General features: G+C 46.0%; 1 protein-coding gene across 1 annotated transcript in view; it reads left to right on the forward strand.

Annotated features, from left to right (window-relative positions):
- adarb2 (adenosine deaminase RNA specific B2 (inactive)) overlaps positions 1–19,339 on the forward strand; it is an 832,900-nt gene that overhangs the window by 684,525 nt on the left and 129,036 nt on the right. The window contains exon 6 of the mRNA XM_070880093.1: positions 14,767–14,935. Within this exon, the coding sequence (XP_070736194.1) occupies positions 14,767–14,935 (169 nt within the window). The remainder of the gene's footprint in view (positions 1–14,766; positions 14,936–19,339) is intronic.

Consider the following 19,339-nt stretch of genomic DNA (forward strand, 5'->3'; position numbering starts at 1 on the left):
ATGCATTATTAATATTATCAGTGCCCTCAGGCCATCTATTAGCTCAACTGCCTCATTACCAATTGTCATGGTAACAGATAATATGCAAATGGGCACTGATCAGGTTAACAAAAAAAGCACCGAAAATTGGTGAAACTACATTGTATCTTAAATTATTAATAAATCTGTTTTTAATAATCCAGTTAACCCTGAAGGTTTGATTACAATGGGCCCCTGTGCAAGAACAGCCAAAACACTTAAAGTAGTGCCAGATACGAGAAAGATGGAACACGGATCAACACCACACAGTGTTTAACTTCTCCTATTAGGGCCGACTGTTCAGTAGACCAAAAATATTATGATTTGAAAAGCCGAAACTGATGTCCACAGCTCAGATCACCAGCAACTATGAATCGCCAAGGAGCAGACTGTTTCCAGCAGTTGAGGGGCCAAGAATGAGGGGCCATCGATACAAGATTAAATATAAGAGATGGGGGGGCTAGAAATTGCGTTTGCGACCGGGCGCGGCACTGACATCAACTCCCGCCATATTAGGCAGCGCTACGGCATTACCCCGATCCCCTGTGTCCGGAGATCGTGACGTCATCGCCACGCGCATCGCCCTGTTAGCACCCCGGACCCACAGTTCACTTTGGCCCCCTGCAGCAGCGGTGGGTGCAAACACCGGGTGCTGCAGGAGCCATGGATCAGGCAGCCGGCCTGATGATTAAAGGTGAGGTGGTGAGGAAAGTTTAAAAAAACTACTTACCTTTGTTGATGCCGCTTTCTTTGCAGGTTCCTGCCCGCGATCGGTCAGCCCGGCACTCTGCTTAAGAGCTGGGCCGATCGCGCGGTTTTGTCACTCCCTTGGTAGCCCAGGTTGGTCCGTTTTAAATTACAGAGACCGCAGCGATGGCCCTTCCCTCTCATTGTTTGAGAGCAGGGAAACATTAGCCCCTAACGCTAATTTTCCTGGCTTTCAAAAGTTACCGCTCCAAAACGATGCAATAATGAATTTCTTCCCCTTGGCAGGAGAGATCACGTTTTTCACACACAGAGTTGTGAAGCTGTGGAATTCACTTCCAGGGTTAGTGGTTAAGGCAGAAGCAAGTCAGCATTCAACATTAGATTGGATAGAGGGGTGAAGGAAATAGGGTGGGTATATGTGATTAGAACTATTTGCTCGTGTAGAAAGTACACCTTGACATGGACTGATTGGATTCCATGGCCTGTTTCCAATATAGAGAAGTGCGTGACATGTAAGTGACAAATATGACAACCAAATACACTAAACATGTTGACCATTGGACCTGCGCAATTGAATAACTTTACTCCACTTGCAAATGCAACTTGCTGTCTGCCATTCTTTCTTTCTCCAAAAATAAAAGAAGCAATGTGGCCAAGATCCATGATGACCCATGTGTGTGCCTCGATGGTCCCTGAGACAGAAATGCTAATGGCAGAAGTGATGTTCCATGCTACTGCTAATGCCTGGGAGATGGTTCACTGTCTCTGTAAGTCTTCTTGGACCAGGATGGGACAACTCTGTCGTAGTCACCCTGGTATGCCTGGGCCTGCTCAGGCATTGGTGCTCCACCATGCACATGTAGCTGACTCAATGGGAGTACAACTGCTGTGAGACACGCGCCACTCCACGATCTCTGATTCTGAGACTCCCTCTCTTCCTCATGCTCCACTGCAACAGACCTGCCAATGGGTACTACATCATGTCCTTGAACAGAAAACCCCTCGAGAACATAAGAACATAAGAAATAGGAACAGGAGTAGGCCATATGGCCCCTCGGGCCTGCTCCACCATTCAATAAGATCATGGCTGATCTGATCATGGACTCAGCTTCACTTCCCCGCCCGCTCCCCATAACCCCTTATCTCCTTATTGTTTAAGAAATTGTCTATTTCTGTCTTAAATTTATTCAATGTCCCAGCTTCCACAGCTCTCTGAGGCAGTGAATTCCACAGATTTACAACCCTCTGAGAAAATAAATTTCTCCTCCTCTCTGTTTTAAATGGGCCGCCCCTTATTCTAAGATCATGCCCTCTAGTTCTAGTCTCCCCCATCAGCGGAAACATCCTCTCTGCATCCGCCCTGTCAAGCCCCCTCATAATAGAAACATAGAAACATAAAAAAATAGGTGCAGGTGTAGGCCATTCGGCCCTTCGAGCCTGAACCATCATTCAATAACATCATGGCTGATCATTCCTTCAGTACCCCTTTCCTGCTTTCTCTCCATACCCCTTGATCTCTTTAGCCGTAAGGGCCATATCTAACACCCTCTTGAATATATCCAATGAACTGGCACCAACAACTCTCTGCAGCAAGGAATTCCACAGGTTAACAACTCTCTGAGTGAAGAAATTTCTCCTCATCTCAGTCCTAAATGGCCTGCCCCTTATCCTAAGATTGTGTCCCCTGTTCTGGACTTCCCCAACATCGGGAACATTCTTCCCGCATCTAACCTGTCCAGTCCCGTCAGAATTTTATGTTTCTATGAGATCCCCTCTCATCCTTCTAAACTCCAGTGTATAAAGGCCCAGTTGATCCAGTCTCTCCTCATATGTCAGTCCAGCCATCCCTGAAACTTCGCTGCACTCCCTCAATGGCAAGAACGTCCTTCCTCAGATTTGGAGACCAAAACTGAACACAATATTCCAGGTGAGGCCTCACCAAGTCCCTGTACGACTGCAGTAAGACCTCCCTGCTCCTATACTCAAATCCCCTAGCTATGAAGGCCAACATACCATTTGCCTTCTTCACCGCCTGCTGTACCTGCATGCCAATTTTCAATGACTGATGAACCATGACACCCAGGTCTCGATGCACCTCCCCTTTTCCTAATCTGCCGCCATTCAGGTAATATTCTGCCTTCGTGTTTTTACCCCCAAAGTGGATAACCTCACATTTATCCGCAATATACTGCATCTGCCATGCATTTGCCCACTCGCCTAACCTGTCCAAGTCACCCTGCAGCCTCTTAAAGTCTTCCATCAAAGTTACCTTTCCTTAAGTTCTGGACCCTAGTTTCTGAATTAACTTTGTCACTCTCCACCGTAATAAAGAATTCTACCATGTTATGGTCACTCTTCCCCAAGAAGCCTCGCACAACATGATTGCTAATTACACTCCTATCTATTCTCCTTTCTCATTACACATCACCCAGTCTAGGATGGCCAGCTCTCTGGTTGGTTCCTCAACATATTGGTCTAGAAAACCATCCATAATACACTCCAGGAAATCCTCCACCGCATTGCTACCAGTTAGGTTTGCCCAATCAATATGTAGATTAAAGTCACCCATGATAATTGCTGTACCATTATTGCACACATCCCTAATTTCCTGTTTGATGCTGTCCGGTGTCCCTGACTTCCTACATAGTACAGGAGCAGCATAACACGTATCCGAGCTGTCCTGCCATGACTTGACCCTTAGATTAACCTAATTGGGCAACAACAATGATAAAGGTTACTTACTGATAAAGAAAAGGAAAAACTACTTACCAATCACCAACCAATCACTTACCCCCTTGGCTGTGACATCACCTTTCAATTTCTTTCTACTTCTTTTTTGGCTTTGTTCCCTGCTGCAGCTGCACCGGCTGGGCCTCTCCGAACCGATCCTGGAACTCCCGCCTCTTACACATTTCGATGAGATCACCTCTCATTCTTCTGAATTCCAATAAGTAGAGGCCCAACCTACTCAACCTTTCTTCATAAGTCAAACCCCTCATCCCTGGAATCAACCTAGTGAACCCTCTCTGAACTGCCTCCAAAGCAAGTATATCCTTTCGTAAATATGGAAACCAAAACTGACCTCACCAATACCTTATATAGCTGTAGCAAGACTTCCCTGCTTTTATACTCCATCCCCTTTGCAAAAAAGGCCAAGATACCATTGGTCTTCCTGATCACTTGCTGTACCTGCATACTATCCTTTTGTGTTTCATGCACAAGTACCCCCAGGTCCCGCTGTACTGCAGCACTTTGCAATCTTTTTCCATTTAAATAATAACTTGCTCTTTGATTTTTTTCTGCCAAAGTGCATGACTTCACACTTTCCAACATTATACTCCATCTGCCAAATTTTTGCCCACTCACTTAGCCTGTCTATGTCCTTTTGCAGATTTTGTGTGTCCTCCTCACACATTGCTTTTCCTCCTATCTTTGTTTTAATAATGGGAAATGTGGAAATGGCTGAGACCTTAAACAATTATTTTGCTTCGGTCTTCACAGTGGAAGACACAAAAACCATGCCAAAAATTGCTGGTCACGGGAATGTGGGAAGGGAGGACCTTGAGACAATCACTATCACTAGGAGGGTGGTGCTGGACAGGCTAATGGGACTTAAGGTGGACAAGTCCCCTGGTCCTGATGAAATGCATCCCAGGGTATTAAAAGAGATGACGGAAGTTAGAGCAGATGCATTCGTTATAAGCTACCAAAATTCTCTGGACTCTGGGGAGGTACCAGCAGATTGGAAAGCAGATAATGTAACGCCTCTGTTTAAAAAAGGGGGCAGACAAAAGGCAGGTAACTATAGGCTGGTTAGTTTAACATCTGTAGTGGTTGAAGCTATCATTAATGAAGAAATAGCGGGACATCTAGATAGGAATAGTGCAATCAAGCAGATGCAACATGGATTCATGAAGGGGAAATCATGTTTAACGAATTTACTGGAATTCTGAGAGGATATAACGAGCATAGTGGATAGAGGTGTACCGATGGATGTGGTGTATTTAGATTTCCAAAAGGCATTCGATAAGGTGCCACACAAAAGGTTACTGCAGAAGATAAAGGTACGCGGAGTCAGAGGAAATGTATTAGCATGGATAGAGAATTGGCTAGCTAACAGAAAGCAGAGAGTCGGGATAAATGGGTCTTTTCAGGTTGGAAATCGGTGGTTAGTGGTGTGCCACAGGGATCGGTGCTGGGACCACAACTGTTTACAATATACATAGATGACCTGGAAGAGGGGACAGAGTTAGTGTAACAAAATTTGCAGATGACACAAAGATTAGTGGGAAAGCGGGTTGTGTAGAGGACACAGAGAGGCTGCAAAGAGATTTAGATAGGTTAAGCGAATGGGCTAAGGTTTGGCAGATGGAATACAATGTCGGAAAATGTGAAGTCATCCACCTTGGAAAAAAAAACAGTAAAAGGGAATATTATTTGAATGGGGAGAAATTACAACATGCTGCGGTGCAGAGGGACCTGGGGGTCCTTGTGCATGAATCCCAAAATGTTAGTTTGCAGGTGCAGCAGGTAATCAGGAAGGCAAATGGAATGTTGGCCTTCATTGCGAGAGGGATGGAGTACAAAAGCAGGGAGGTCCTGCTGCACTGTACAGGGTATTGGTGAGGCCGCACCTGGAGTACTGCGTGCAGTTTTGGTCACCTTACTTAAGGAAGGATATACTAGCTTTGGAGGGGGTACAGAGATGATTCACTAGGCTGATTCCGGAGATGAGGGGGTTACCTTATGATGATAGATTGAGTAGACTGGGTCTTTACTCGTTGGAGTTCAGAAGGATGAGGGGTGATCTTATAGAAACATTTAAAATAATGAAAGGAATAGACAAGATAGAGGCAGAGAGGTTGTTTCCACTGGTCGGGGAGACTAGAACTAGGGGGCACAGCCTCAAAATATGGGGGAGCCAATTTAAAACCGAGTTGAGAAGGAATTTCTTCTCCCAGGGGGTTGTGAATCTGTGGAATTCTCTGCCCAAGGAAGCAGTTGAGGCTGGCTCATTGAATGTGTTCAAATCACAGATAGATAGATTTTTAACCAATAAGGGAATTAAGGGTTATGGGGAGCGGGCGGGTAAGTGGAGCTGAGTCCACGGCCAGATCAGCCATGATCTTGTTGAATGGCGGAGCAGACTCGAGAGGCTAGATGGCCTACTCCTATTCCTAATTCTTTTGTGCTTATTATGTATCGTCAGCAAATTTGACAACGTTACACTCAGTCCCTTCTTCCAAGTCGTTAATTTCGATTGTAAATAGTTGGGGTCCCAGCACTGATCCCTGCGGCACCCCACTGGTTACTGGTTGCCAACCAGAGAATGAACCATTTATCCCTACTCTCTGTTTTCTGTTCGTTAGCCAATCCTCTATCCATGCTAATATATTACCCCCAACCCCGTGAACTTTTATCTTGTGCTGTAACCTTTAATGTGGCACCTTGTCAAATGCCTTCTGGAAGTCCCAATACACCACATCCACTGGTTCTCCTTTATCCACCCTGGTCGTTACATCCTCAAAGAATTCCAGTAAATTTGTCAAACATGACTTCCCCTTCATAAATCCATGCTGACTCTTCCTGACCGAATTTTGCTTTTCCAAATTACCTGCTACTGCTTCTTTAATAATGGACTCCAATATTTTCCCAACCACAGATGTTAGGCTAACTGGTCTATAGTTTCCTGCTTTTTGTCTCTGTTGGTACTTTAAAATCTTCCCCAGGTGAACCTGACATCTGCCATGGATGACAAGTGGGGTGCCCCAAGAACCAATGATTGGCCCGTTGCATTTCAGGTTAGCTATCAACAATTTGGATATGGGGATGGAGACAAAACTCTCAAAAATTGCTGATGACACCAAGGTTGGGCTTGCAGACAATCGAGAGCAGGCTGATGAAGTGCAGTTGGTTCAAGGTAGAGTGGGAAGCTGGGCTGAGAAATGATAAGGAAATTCATTGTTAGTGATGAGACGAGGGAAGGAGAAGGAAACAGTGGAGCTCCGTGATGTTAGTCTGCGGAATCCAGCACAGGAAAAGATCAGAATGCGATAGGTCAGCTGTAATGATCTCACACAGTGGGTGATTAATGTTTGGAATGGCCTGCCCAGGAAGCAAATCAAAGCTGAAAACATCAACAATTTTGAGGGGGTGTTGGACAGATGTTTGGCATGAAATAAGTTCAGGAATATAGGAGCTGTGTATTTTATTTTTGAACTCCAAGGCCAGCCAGATGAACTGAAAAATGGTCTTTTCTGGTTCCGCACATTCCTGTGTTCCTATCTTTCCCTTCTTTACAGACAGTAACCTTGGGTCTGACTTAAAATAAAATACACATTTTCTGATTTGATTGTACAGCCTTGGGATGCTGCAAAGGTTCTTCATTAGTGACCTTCAATAAAGGCCCAACAGGCAAAAATCAAACGTTTCTCGTACTTTTCTCAAGCCCTTTTTATTTCCATTATTGCAAAGGTGCAAATGTCTGTCTTTAACATAAATGTGGATGAATTGGCTGTTGGCACTTTCTCCAATATTCCACCACTTTTCATTCCCATCTATTTTTTCGCTAAAATGAGCAAAGGACTCAACATAATTTATGTTTCACATATTAAAGCCATATATATGGTTCTTTAGCTGTAAAACGGGTACCTAAGCATCCAGTATGGTGGGAGGTGTGTGCATGCTCGTTCCATGCTGGAAGTGCTTCGCCCACCAGATTTGTGAAGCAGTAAATGAGGTGTCCAGGGCATGCGCCTGAAATAAACGTTGGGCCCTTTGCCTATGCAAAATGGGGCCTGACCTCTATTTGCAAAATTTGGCTGTCTGGAATGCACTGAGGCACTGATTGCTGGAGGCCGCCACCAAAAGGTACGTTTTTGACAAAATATTTACCTGAATATGGAGCTGAGAGAAGTAGGTGGGCCCTTCCTGGCTTCATTGCAGTGCCAAGAACCATTAGCAGCCCTGCTTGGCCCTCCTCCCGGTAGCTTCATCACCCGCCCCCGCTCTTCCCCCCTCTCAGGGCTTATCTCATCATCATCATCATCATCATTAGAGGCAGTCCCTTGGAATCGAGGAAGACTTGCTTCCACTCTTAGAATGAGTCCTTAGGTGACTGAACAGTTCAATACGAGAGCCACAGTCCCTGTCACAGGTGGGACAGATAGTCGTTGAGGGTAAGGGAGGGTGGGACAGATTTGCCGCAGGCTCTTTCCGCTGCCTGCGCTTGATTTCTGCATGCTCTCGGCGATGAGACTGCGCCTGTGTCTGCGCACATCGAGAGGCTGAACTCCAGGACATAGTCGACGTGTTTACTGAGGCATACGAAAGCATGGGCCTCACGCTAAATATCTGTAAGATAAAGGTCCTCCACCAGCCTGTCCTCGCCACACAGCACTGCCCCCCAAGTCATCAAGATCCACAGCTTATCTCAGGGCCACTGCCGGCGATGCTGCAGACCGAAATTTGCCGCCGAACTGCCTGGGGACACCCAGCAGGCGTCTGCAGCTCACCAGACTCAGGCAAATGTGGCCCGAGGCCCAATATCGGGTGTGCCTCGGGCCCAGCCGTTCCGGCACACTGAGTGAGTCAGCGAAGAATCCGCATGAACCCCTGGCTGCAGCTGTGACAACAGAGTTTGCACCATTTTCCCGGGGGTTCCCGAGGTTGCAACGGCAGACTAGCAGGAGACACACTGTCAAATGTCTTGCGGACGTTCTTACGCTCCGAACATTGAAGATGTGCTCCTTGGGAGCAGAGCTGTGTTCAAATGTGCACATGTGAGGTCTGTCCTGGCCAACGGGACGCAATTTGCAGCTTGCAGTTTAACTTGGGCGTTGCTGACTACATATCGCACTCTGCATCTATCAGTCTCCAACCACCAGTAGGCACAGTGTCACCACAGTCTAAGTGACTGGGTTCGTTATCGGAGAGAAAGCTGCCAGCAGGTATTGGCGCTTCAGCAATAAATCTTTTGTCACTTTATGTCTAAATGAAAAAAATAGCACGCGCTCACTTTCTTTCACGCGTTCCGTCATCGTGTGGTAATGAGCTTGGAAACTTTGTCCCACACACATTAATTTTGAAATGAATTGAGACGGTTATAGCCTGTGATGCGTTTGCTGCTCCTCTCTAAGCATGAGCCCAGGTCATCAGTGACATCACTGTTAGTTCAAGGTTACAAGATGATACATTACAGTAAGAAGATTGATAGCAGGGAAAGCCCAGGGAAAACTGCAAGTAAGCCATTGGATCATAGACCATATGCACGGTATAAATTTTAAATGGCCAGTGGCATTCTAATTATTATACATCATAAATGATTTCACACCACATCAGCAGACGAGAGTTGCCCTTTCACATTCCATTTCAGAACCTCAACCCTTGACCTCCACCCTTAGACAACCAAAGTTGCAACTCATAAATAACCTTCTTCTGTATTCACATAATCGCCGCAAACAGACATGGGAGACCATTTAATTTTGTTCCCTTGTTTGATAAATCTTGACAGGTTTAATTAGACGCAAGTTATTTTTAAAATCTCATTTAAAAAGGAAGGCTTTCGAAAGTCCATCTTCCTCTCTTGTGCTGCCATTTAGCTCCGTATGAATCTGTCACAGTCCAGCTCCATTTCTTCTTGTCTCTTTGTTGGAAGTGACAATCACGCTCACTGTGAAAGTGAATAGGCAGATTGGGGCTGCTATTCTGCAAAGCAGGCAGGACAAAGGAACTGTCCTTTTTATGATTGTAGGACTCGACACAGCAATTTCATCGTTTCTCTGGAAAGAGAAATGAGGGGAGAGAATTACTTTGACAATTTGCAAATAAGTGCAGACTCGTGAGGTATTAATGCCTGACTGACACTTGCAGGTAGAACAGTATGATATGGTTAACTTTTTCTTTCTGAATGCCAAACATGTAGTTATATCTTAATTACAGACCTTAATTCCAACCACATAATTAAGGCTAGTCAAATGCGTATTGTTTTCATTGCATATATGCTATGAGCTGCTAGCAGCAGCAATCCCAGATTCACTCGATGTAATTCAAAGTGCACCGCATTCCAATTGTATGAAAAACTTTTATTTTTTAGCTTTATCTTCTTCACCTCAATTCTTCTTCCCTGCTATTTATAACATAGATTCATGGATCCAGTTGGAGAGTGGAGTGGGCAAGACCAGGAGGTTATGCTTGAACTGTATAAAACACTGGTTAGGCTGCAGCTGGAATACTGCGTGCAGTTCTGGTCACCACATTACAGAAAATATGTGATTGCACTGGAAAGGGTGCAGAGGAGATTTCCAAGAATGTTGATTGGACCGGAGAATTTTGGCTATGAAGAAAGATTGGAGATGGTGGGCCTGTTTTCTTTGGAACAGAGGAGGCTGAAGGGAGACCTGATTGAGATGTATAAAATTATGAGGGGCCTGGATAGAGTGGATAGGAAGGATCTGTTTCCCTTGGCAGAGGGGTCAACAACCAGAGGGCATAGATTTAAAGTTATTTAGGGGAAGTTTAGAGGAGATATGAGGGGAAATTTCTTCACCCAGAGGGTGGTGAGGGTCTGGAACTCACTGTCTGAAAGGGTTGTCGAGGCAGGAACCCTCACCACATTTAAAAGATACTTGGATGTGCACTTGAAGTGCTGTAACCTACAGGGCTACGGACCAAGAGCTGGAAAGTGGGATTAGGCTGGATAGCTCTTGGTCAGCCGGCACAGACACAATGGACGGATAAATTTCTATGATTCTGTGACCATGTTGATTTAATCCCAGGAAGCCCATGGGATGAAAGAGACTGTGACAATGTGGATACAAAATTGGCTAAGAGAGAGAAAACAGAGAGTAGTGGTGAATGGTCGTTTGTCAGACTGGAGAGAAGTATACAGTGGTGTCTCCCGGGGGCGGCATTAGGACCACTGCTCTTTCTGAAATATATTGGGGCTGAAATTGCAGTCGGAGGCTTCCCGCGGGCAATTGCCTCCGACCTGAAACATTTCTACAAATCTACCTGGTGGTCCGGGAGGAGCCTGGGATTCTGGTGGGGAGGCCTTCTCTTCCCGTGCTGCGAAGCGTGCTCCTGTCCTCCAGGTTCCCACGCAGAAGGTGCAGTCACGTGTGACTGCTCAACCAATCGGGTACAGTATTCTACAGCTTTCTCATTAATAGCAATGAGAACTCCGTATCTACTAGTTCTCATTTCTATTAATGAGAAAAAAAAGCCAAACACACTAAACACCATAATAAAAAATAAAAAACACACCTCACATAATTAAAATTAAAGTTAATAAATATCTTAGAGAAAAAAATTCCAAGTTTTTAAAATTATGGTTAAAAATGAATGTAATATAGTGGGCAGGATTTATAAAAATAATATGTTTTTTAAATTTAATTTAATTATATTTTTGTATGTTTTTAAACTGTTACACCTGTAAAAGTAGGCTATATGCCTGCTTTTATCAGGCACAAGAGTTTTGAGGACATTTGCTGGGCAAGGTATGGGTAAATCCCGCAATCTTGCCCTTGCAAATGTCTTCGTTCCCGAGATATGGATGATCTGTAAAACTCCAGCTTGACCGATCGGAAAAGCCGGGTTTCAGCACATGTGCATTGTGTGCTGAAAACCGGCTTTTGCGATGCCTTCCCGGGTCTGTAGACACTCCGTACGGACTGGGGAGGCCGGGATTTCCAGCCCATTAATGACTTGGACTGGGGCATAATTTCAAAGTTTGCAGATAATGCAAAACATGAACATGTAGTAAACAGTGAGAAGGAACGTAGCAGACTTCAGGAGGACATAGACAGACTGGTGAGCAGGGGAGCGGGATAAACTCGATTGCTCTTTCAAATAGCTGGCAGAGGCATGGCTGGCTAAATGGCCTCCTTCTGTGCTGTATGATTTTATGATTTCTATAACTCTGCATCCTATTGGAGTGAAGGCCGGTGGTTGTTGTCCTTTCCTCCACCTGTTGAAATGTGATCCTCCTCCACCTCAAATCACAACCCAGCAGAGAATGTACAATACTCAATTTATCTGGTTTTATCTGTTTTTTACCTCTCCCAGGAGATCACATGGCTCCGGTTGGGGTGGAGTGTAGAATGTTTCAGTATAAGGGGTGTCGCAGTTGTCTGAGGTGGATTGGTTGGGCTGGGTGCTCTTTGCCTTTCCGTCATTGTTCATAGGTTTATATGTAACAGTCAGGGCTGCTGACCAAGGGCTGTGTGGCTCTTTGTCGGCTGGCATGGACACGATGGGCCGGAATGGCCTCTTTCTATGCTGTAAATTACTGTTTCTATGTTTCAACGTAACTGAGACTGGCAGATTCAGCCAAATTCAGAACTGAAAGCTCTGATGTGACCTCTGGTTTAGAGCGTGAATATCATTACTACCCCCAATGCTTTTTAATGCTTAGTGTAGATATAGATCTGGCCTTTGCTCAGGTTTGACCTCCTGAAGTGAAAGGGGAGAAAAAGCTTAACTTGCATGGTTGTGCTTTCAGCTAGCTGTACTTGTGAGCGGTCCTGAACCAGTCACAAAAAGAGTACAGACTGCCATCTATAGGGCTCGATCCTCAACTGTAATTCAAATCCAACTTCCTTTTGTCAAACAGGCACGACAGGATAACAGATCTCTCTAAACAGTGGAAGCAAGGCAAGAGGATGGAATTGGTGACACCAGTCCTTTAATACCCAGTACAGACTATCTCAGGCTCCAAAGAAAGAAAGACTTGCATTTATATAGCGCCTTTCACGACCACCAGACGTCTCAATGCACTTTACAAACAATGAAGTACTTTTTGAAGTGTAGTCACTGTTGTAGACGAGTAGCCTGGGATCTGAGGTGACTTGTATACTAGGTGAAAGGAGGCTTACACTCCTCCTAGCCAATGGAAGTGAGACCCATCAAGTGGCTACCTCCGGCTCCAAGCTGAAAAAGGAAGTATAACAGTAAGGGACTAAACAGAAAACTTAGAATAGTTTAACTTTGCATCTACTAACAGAACGAGCAGGACAGAGTTGGCCTCGTCAGTATTACTGTTGGACAGTGTCACCCAAAGATCGGGTCCAGGCAGCATGGCCATCAGCTTCATTACTGCATTCCATGTAGGTGTTTATAGTGTAGGTTAAAGTGACTGGTGATAAGCCCTGCAAATCCACAGAACTTCCATAACATTCTCCCGTAAGTCGGATGGAAGACCTACAAATTAGACTCGAATCCAGATATGCTGGGTCCTGGCCTGCACAACTACTTTATATGGGGCATTGTTTAGAGCGGAAACCGGTCTGGGGAGGAGAGCAGCCTGGGACCTGAGGATGACTTGCACACTCGGTGAAAGCAGGCTTACCATCTTCCTAGCCAATGGAAGTGAGACCCATCAAGTGGCTGCAAATGTCTCGGTATCCGCACCAATCACTATGCCCCATGGTGCTGCAGGCCAAAATTGGGAACCAAACTCTTGAACCCAGATGCTCTGATGGGGTCAATGGCGCAAGTTCCCAACGGGAAGAACTTATGTTGAAATCAAAGGCCTGCGGATGTTTAGGCCCTAACTTTATTAGAACTGGGTCTGTCTACTATTGAATCTTGCCGATGTTAGTTTAATAAAGGTCTACCCAGGGCATTAGAATGAAATGCTCTTTGCATTACTGGAATGTAATTATGTGTACTCAGCATCATTTTAAATGTTTGGTTGCATCCCACATAATAATTGAAATATTAAACTATCAGATCAAACTGTTTGACCCTATTTTGAAAGCATTTCTGTGATGGAGCACTGAGTCTTTTTGAGTCTTTTGTCGGATAAATTGACTTCCAGTGGCAGGATGCTTCATAGATGTGATTGTGCTGGTTGCTTTGAAGCCAGAGGCTTGAACATGGTCTGATTCGTGACTGGTGACGGTGTAAATTAAGACCAGGGCAAAGCGAGGAATGGGAATCAGAAGCTTAGGAGTGCAAATCCTAAAAGCTTTGCAATCTCAGAAGAGAATATTACAGATAGTTCATGTATCTTAAAACAGAAGTTCAGATTGTTCCTCCGGTGATGTCTGAGACCAGATCTGTGCTATTTTGAGGGATTTGGAAATTATCCACAGAAAGTGACCCCCTCTCAGGTGGGACGTGCTGCCAAGGCACAGAGCCTGGAATCGCAATGCAGCTCGGAATCTAATCCCATTCAAATGTTTCGCAGCACAGAAACTGCAAGCCTATAAACCTCTTTTGTGAAGCTCCTCTTGCTGATAATTTTAACCAAGAAGTCAGCATGAGCACAAAGCGAATTCTTAGCTCAAGTTATTGACAGGGCAGGCAGTCACTTCCTAAATTATATGAGCAGAGAAGAGCTGCAAGGCTGATCCCCTGGTGTTAGAGGTCTGAGTTATGAAGACAGATGGGAGAAACCTGGGCTGCTTAGTCTGGAAAGGAGACCTCCAAGAAATGATCTTACAGAAGAATATAAGATAGTTAACAGCAAAAAAAAAGCATTTACTTGCAAGTTACTTGTGTGAGGGGAAGCGTGTTCAGACTAGTAAAGGGGACCACTGATATCAGCAAGTCCTTCACACAATGAGTGGTCAGTACATGGAATGGGTCTCTGGATAGAGCAGTAATGGGGAAAGGTCAGTAATCTTTTAATGACCAGTTGGATACTGCAGTAGGGGACTTTAGCTATTTCTGGATGGATGAACTAAGAATGGCCTCCCTTATCTGTAATTGTCTTGTGATTAGAAGCTAGAGTACACAGACGAAAGGACTTCAGCTGCAATGTGTAGTGATATGGTAAATGCATTCAAGAAGAACGTTTATGATTTTGCTAGGAATACCAATCAGCAAGACACCTTCACCAATGCATTTACTATGTTGCTCTGCAGTAGTGAGCAAAAGGAATGTCCACAGCCCCCGGTGATTAGTCCTGAAACAAAAAGAAGCAATTTTATCTACTGCAAAATTTCGGTAACTGGCTTGCTTGAGATTAAGAACTATTTTGTCCAATTATATCGGTTACAAAAAAAAACACTTTTCTTTTGCTGTTTCCTCTTACAGGTCTAAACATGAAGGAGGCCCAGGTTGTTGCACTGTCAACAGGGACAAAATGTATAAATGGAGAATACATTAGTAACCAGGGTCTAGCGCTTAACGATTGCCATGCTGAAATTGTTGCACGAAGATCTTTTGTTCGTTACCTTTACTCTCAGCTGGACCTACATTTAAGGTAAACAAAAAAAAATACATTCTGCTCGCTGTTCATCTTAACTCCTTGCTCTAACATTAACTTCAGAAAGAAGACCAGATGAGTAGTCCGACGTCTTATAGACCCAGCGTTATAGTCTTCAGATTGTCCCTGCCTGCTACACCAACAAGACTATTTATCCTGAGGATGAACCTCAAACAGAGTTATAAATTCCATTCAATCCCACGTACGGAATAATACAGAGGAACAAATTCAGAATTGTGGCTTAATTTAAATGATTTAGATTCAGATGGCCTGTCCCCTTCAAGCAACAAGTTCAACAGCACTTGCAAAGTATGATGTTTTGTTTTCTATCCCATGTTTAACACTGTGTTGTCGGTTTGGCAGTAACGCACCAATATACTTAGCATACCTCGTGTTTCTCCATTGTTTTCTGTACAGATTGTGAAGCAAAACCATAAAAAAATTTTTTACAGATTTATTTACACATTTAACCTGGGACTCAGATGAGATCTGGATATTTCCACACCCTCCCCCTCCCCCAATGTCTGTCACTGGTAGTAGCTCCAGTGTATTTGTAAAGCAATAAAAACACAGGTCTAGATATCTCACAACATCTTTAGCATAATCTGGACAAGGAACAAGAGTCTAGCATTAAACCTGCTCCTTCATGACACCAAAGCAAAATTCTGATGGGGGGTGGGAGGGGCGAGCAAATGCTTTTGCAATCCAACCCCACTGTGACCTTCCTATTGGAGGTGGCAGTGGTGGTCCTAAGTGGGTCCCACAATATCGTATCCAAATGGCAATTGATCTAAGAGAGATAGTTTACCTTTCAGATCACAGGAGAAACTTTAAGTTGTATAACTTAGGCCAGACTGAACTATGTCGACACACCATCCCCACAACATGAGCAACAAGACACTCAAATCCTGCTGGTTCCGTTGGGCAACTGCCCCAGTGGCAACAATACTTGGGATGGGCTCTGTGTGAGGGTAAACGGGTGGGCTCTGGAATTTCTATCCTCTAATTAAATCTGATTTGAAGGATTTCCATGTGGTCTAATTCAATTGGTCCATTTCACTGGTGACTGTCAGATTATACATCTCCTCTGTGTGATGATCATCGTGGTGTATTGAAATATACATCCAACATACGCATGTTCCTGGTACCCTAGAACTGTATCCAGGTTGTTTGATTTAACCGGAAATCTAATGACAGTACATACAAGGGACCCAAGTTTCCACAAGAAAAAAAACGGGCGCCCCTCCGAGCTGGGCGCCCGTTTTTCGCGCCTAAAACGGCGCCTAAAAAAATCCTCGGTATTCTCCACCGACTTTCAGGTGCTGTGGCACTCGGCGCAGCCGGCACGAGCTGTGGGGGGGGGCGGAGCCAGGTCCCTGCGCTGAAAACAGTGCCGGGACCTCTGCACATGCGCGCTACAGTCGGCACGCAAGTGCAGTAGCTCCAGGCGCCGAACTGTGTGGGAGGGGCCCGAAGCACGCAGCCCCTAGCCCTGGCCCAATGGCCTCACTGGGGCTGCGTGAATGAGGCTCCTCCCACGGCCAGCTCCTGCTCCCCCCCCGACCCGACCCGACACTCGCTCCCCCCCCCCACCCCCGACACCCGAGACCCGAGACCCGCTCCCCCCCGCCCCAGACCCGACACCCGCTCCCCCCCCCCTCCCGACCCGACACCCGCTCTCCCCCCCCCCCGAGACCCGCTCCCCCCCGCCCCGACCGAGACCAGAGACCCGCTCTCCCCTCCCCCCGCCCCGAGACCCGCTCTCCCCCACCCCCCGCCCCGCCCCGACCCGAGACCCGCTCCCCCCCCCCGACCCGCTCCCCGACCCGAGGCCCACTTCCCCCCCCGACCCGACACCCGCTCCCCCGACCCGACACCCGCTCCTGTTCCCCGACCCCCCCCTCTCTTCCCCGACCCCCCTCCCCCTCCCTTCCCCTCCCCTCCCCTCCTCCCCCTCCCTCCCCCCTCTCCCCTTCTCTCTCCCCTTCTCTCTCCCCTTCTCTCTCACCTTCTCTCTCTCCCCTCTCTCTCTCTCTCTCCCTCCCTCTCTCGCTCAGCGGCACGAACAGCTGCAGAATTCTCCCTGGCTGAAGCACTTTCACACAGGTAGGAAGATGGTTTATTTAATCTTTTCATGGCTTATAAATGTTTATTCAGGTTGGATTTATTTGTATAATATTTGTTGAAGTATAAATAAGGATTTATTGTCGAATTTAATGAGTTCCCTTCCCCCCCCCACCTCGTTCTGGACGCCTAATTTGTAACCTGCGCCTGATTTTTTAATGTGTAGAACAGGTTTTTTCAGTTCTACAAAAATCTTCACTGGCTCCATTCTACTTTAGTTTGGAGTACATTTTCACTGTGGAAACTTTCAAATCAGGCGTCAGTGGCCGGACACGCCCCCTTTTGAAGAAAAAATTCTGTTCTAAACTAGAACTGTTCTACCTGACTAGAACTGCAGAAAAAAAAATGTGGAGAATTGCGATTTCTAAAATAGTCCGTTCTCCACCAGTTGCTCCTAAAAATCAGGCGCGAATCATTTGGAAACTTGGGCCCAAGATGTCTATTTTCATGGTGATCTGGGCCTAGGCATCAGATGTCTATAGTAGCTTATTGGGTTGCTCACTGCTTTGTAAACATATAGACCATAAAATTCATGCCCCACCGCCGCAGCGCTGGTGTTTTTGGCCGTTTTTGTTGTAAAAATGGCACCCGCCTCGATTCTGCCCACTTCCGGTGTGGCCCGCGCTGTTCGCCATCTTAGTGAGGGTGATATCACGGGCAGTATGTGTGTGCACTGGCAGTATGCAGAGTAGACAGACCATGACGTCAGTCAGCGTGTAACCCGGATTTGGTGCTCAGTGACTGACCATGTGCAGATCCCGCCTCTATAATCACCACTAAAGTACGCACGGTGTCAGTTTCTGAGCTGGTGCCCGTGAGTGTGAGATCACTCCATCGCTCTCCCTGCACTGGCTGGCCAGGTTGGAGTTCTTGGGTATCTGAAAGGAATAAAGCACAAGGTTGGCGTTGTGAGGGGAGGGGAGGACAGCAAGATGTGTATGCTTACACCATCAGCAGCTTGTAAATAAGAAGAGATTGTGGGATGAGGAGGAAGTGGATTTTAAGAAGGAGGATTAGGTATTAGCATACCGTCATCTTCAATGGTTTCAGCCTCGCCAATCACCACGGCCTCAGTGATGGCCCCTCCAATAATGTCAAGCATGGTCCATTGGGTACGGATATGCAGGCTTGTGCGACCCCATCTGTTAGCCGCTGCTGGTGCCGGTTATTTGCCACCTTGCCCTGCAAGAGAGAGGGAAGTGTGTCAGTGAGCGTGGTGCAATGTGTTTGGGTGGTGTGCCTGTCATGATTGAATGGCTAGCAGTGTGTGCAAGGTGTGAGATGTGGGTGTGAGGTTTACAGCAGCAGTTAGTGTGTGAGGCTGAGGTGATGTTATGAATGTGAGGTATGAGTTGTGATTGATAGAGAATATCGGTAGGTGAGTGATGGGGATGTGATGTATTGAGCAGTATGTGAGGCTAGTGGTGCAGTTGGTGGGAGACAGCATTTGACGATGCATTCACTGACCTTGACCACTCGCGTGAGGTCATTGAACATCTTTCGGCACTGGATCCAGTTCCTGGGGGAAAGACTGCTGGCATTGACCGCTTCAGCTCGCTGCTCCCACTGCCTTCTCACTGTGTGTCTAGAGGGCCACCTGGCACCCTGTGGATAATGACCTGTCTCTTCCGTTCTAACCCCTACACTAAGGCCTCCAGTGCTGTGTCCGAGAACCTTGGTGCCATTTCTTCACAAGCAGTTCCAGCAGCTGCTGAATGCAGCATGCTCCTCACCTTTAAGAGGTGCAGACTGCCTTTAAAAGCTGCACTCGCACAAACTTTGGCTCCCTGCTAAGAGCTCAGCCAGTCAGCAGCGCGCTCCACACTGGGCTGAATGCAGCAATCATGGTAATTAACAGGCAGCACGAAGGTCGCATTGCATTGAACGGGTGCGGGCCAATCAGCATCGCGATCCCCGTGCCTGTTTTCGTGCCTACTTGAATTTTTAGTCCACAATTTATTTGATTACTATGGTGATCTATCTATGTTTGAAAGATGTCAGTTTTCCTGGTATCTATCGGAGCTTTGTGCTGGTGGCTATCTAAAATATATATTTTCTTTGTGGTTTTAAGAGGATAGGTGCCAGAGACATGAATTCTCCTGCAGTCTAGTGAGGAACAATGCATTGAAAGCTCCCATGTTCGTGGCTTCTACAGAAGTGCACTCCCAAAATTCCAAAAATGAAAAATCCCTTAGAGCTTTTATTTAACAATAGGATTTTCTCCCGGTGCCACCCAAGATATGAGCTACGTGCTAAATCAGGTTCATTCATTGTACA

Source organism: Pristiophorus japonicus, chromosome 5 (assembly GCF_044704955.1).
Source record: "Pristiophorus japonicus isolate sPriJap1 chromosome 5, sPriJap1.hap1, whole genome shotgun sequence".
Lineage (NCBI taxonomy): Eukaryota > Metazoa > Chordata > Chondrichthyes > Pristiophoridae > Pristiophorus > Pristiophorus japonicus.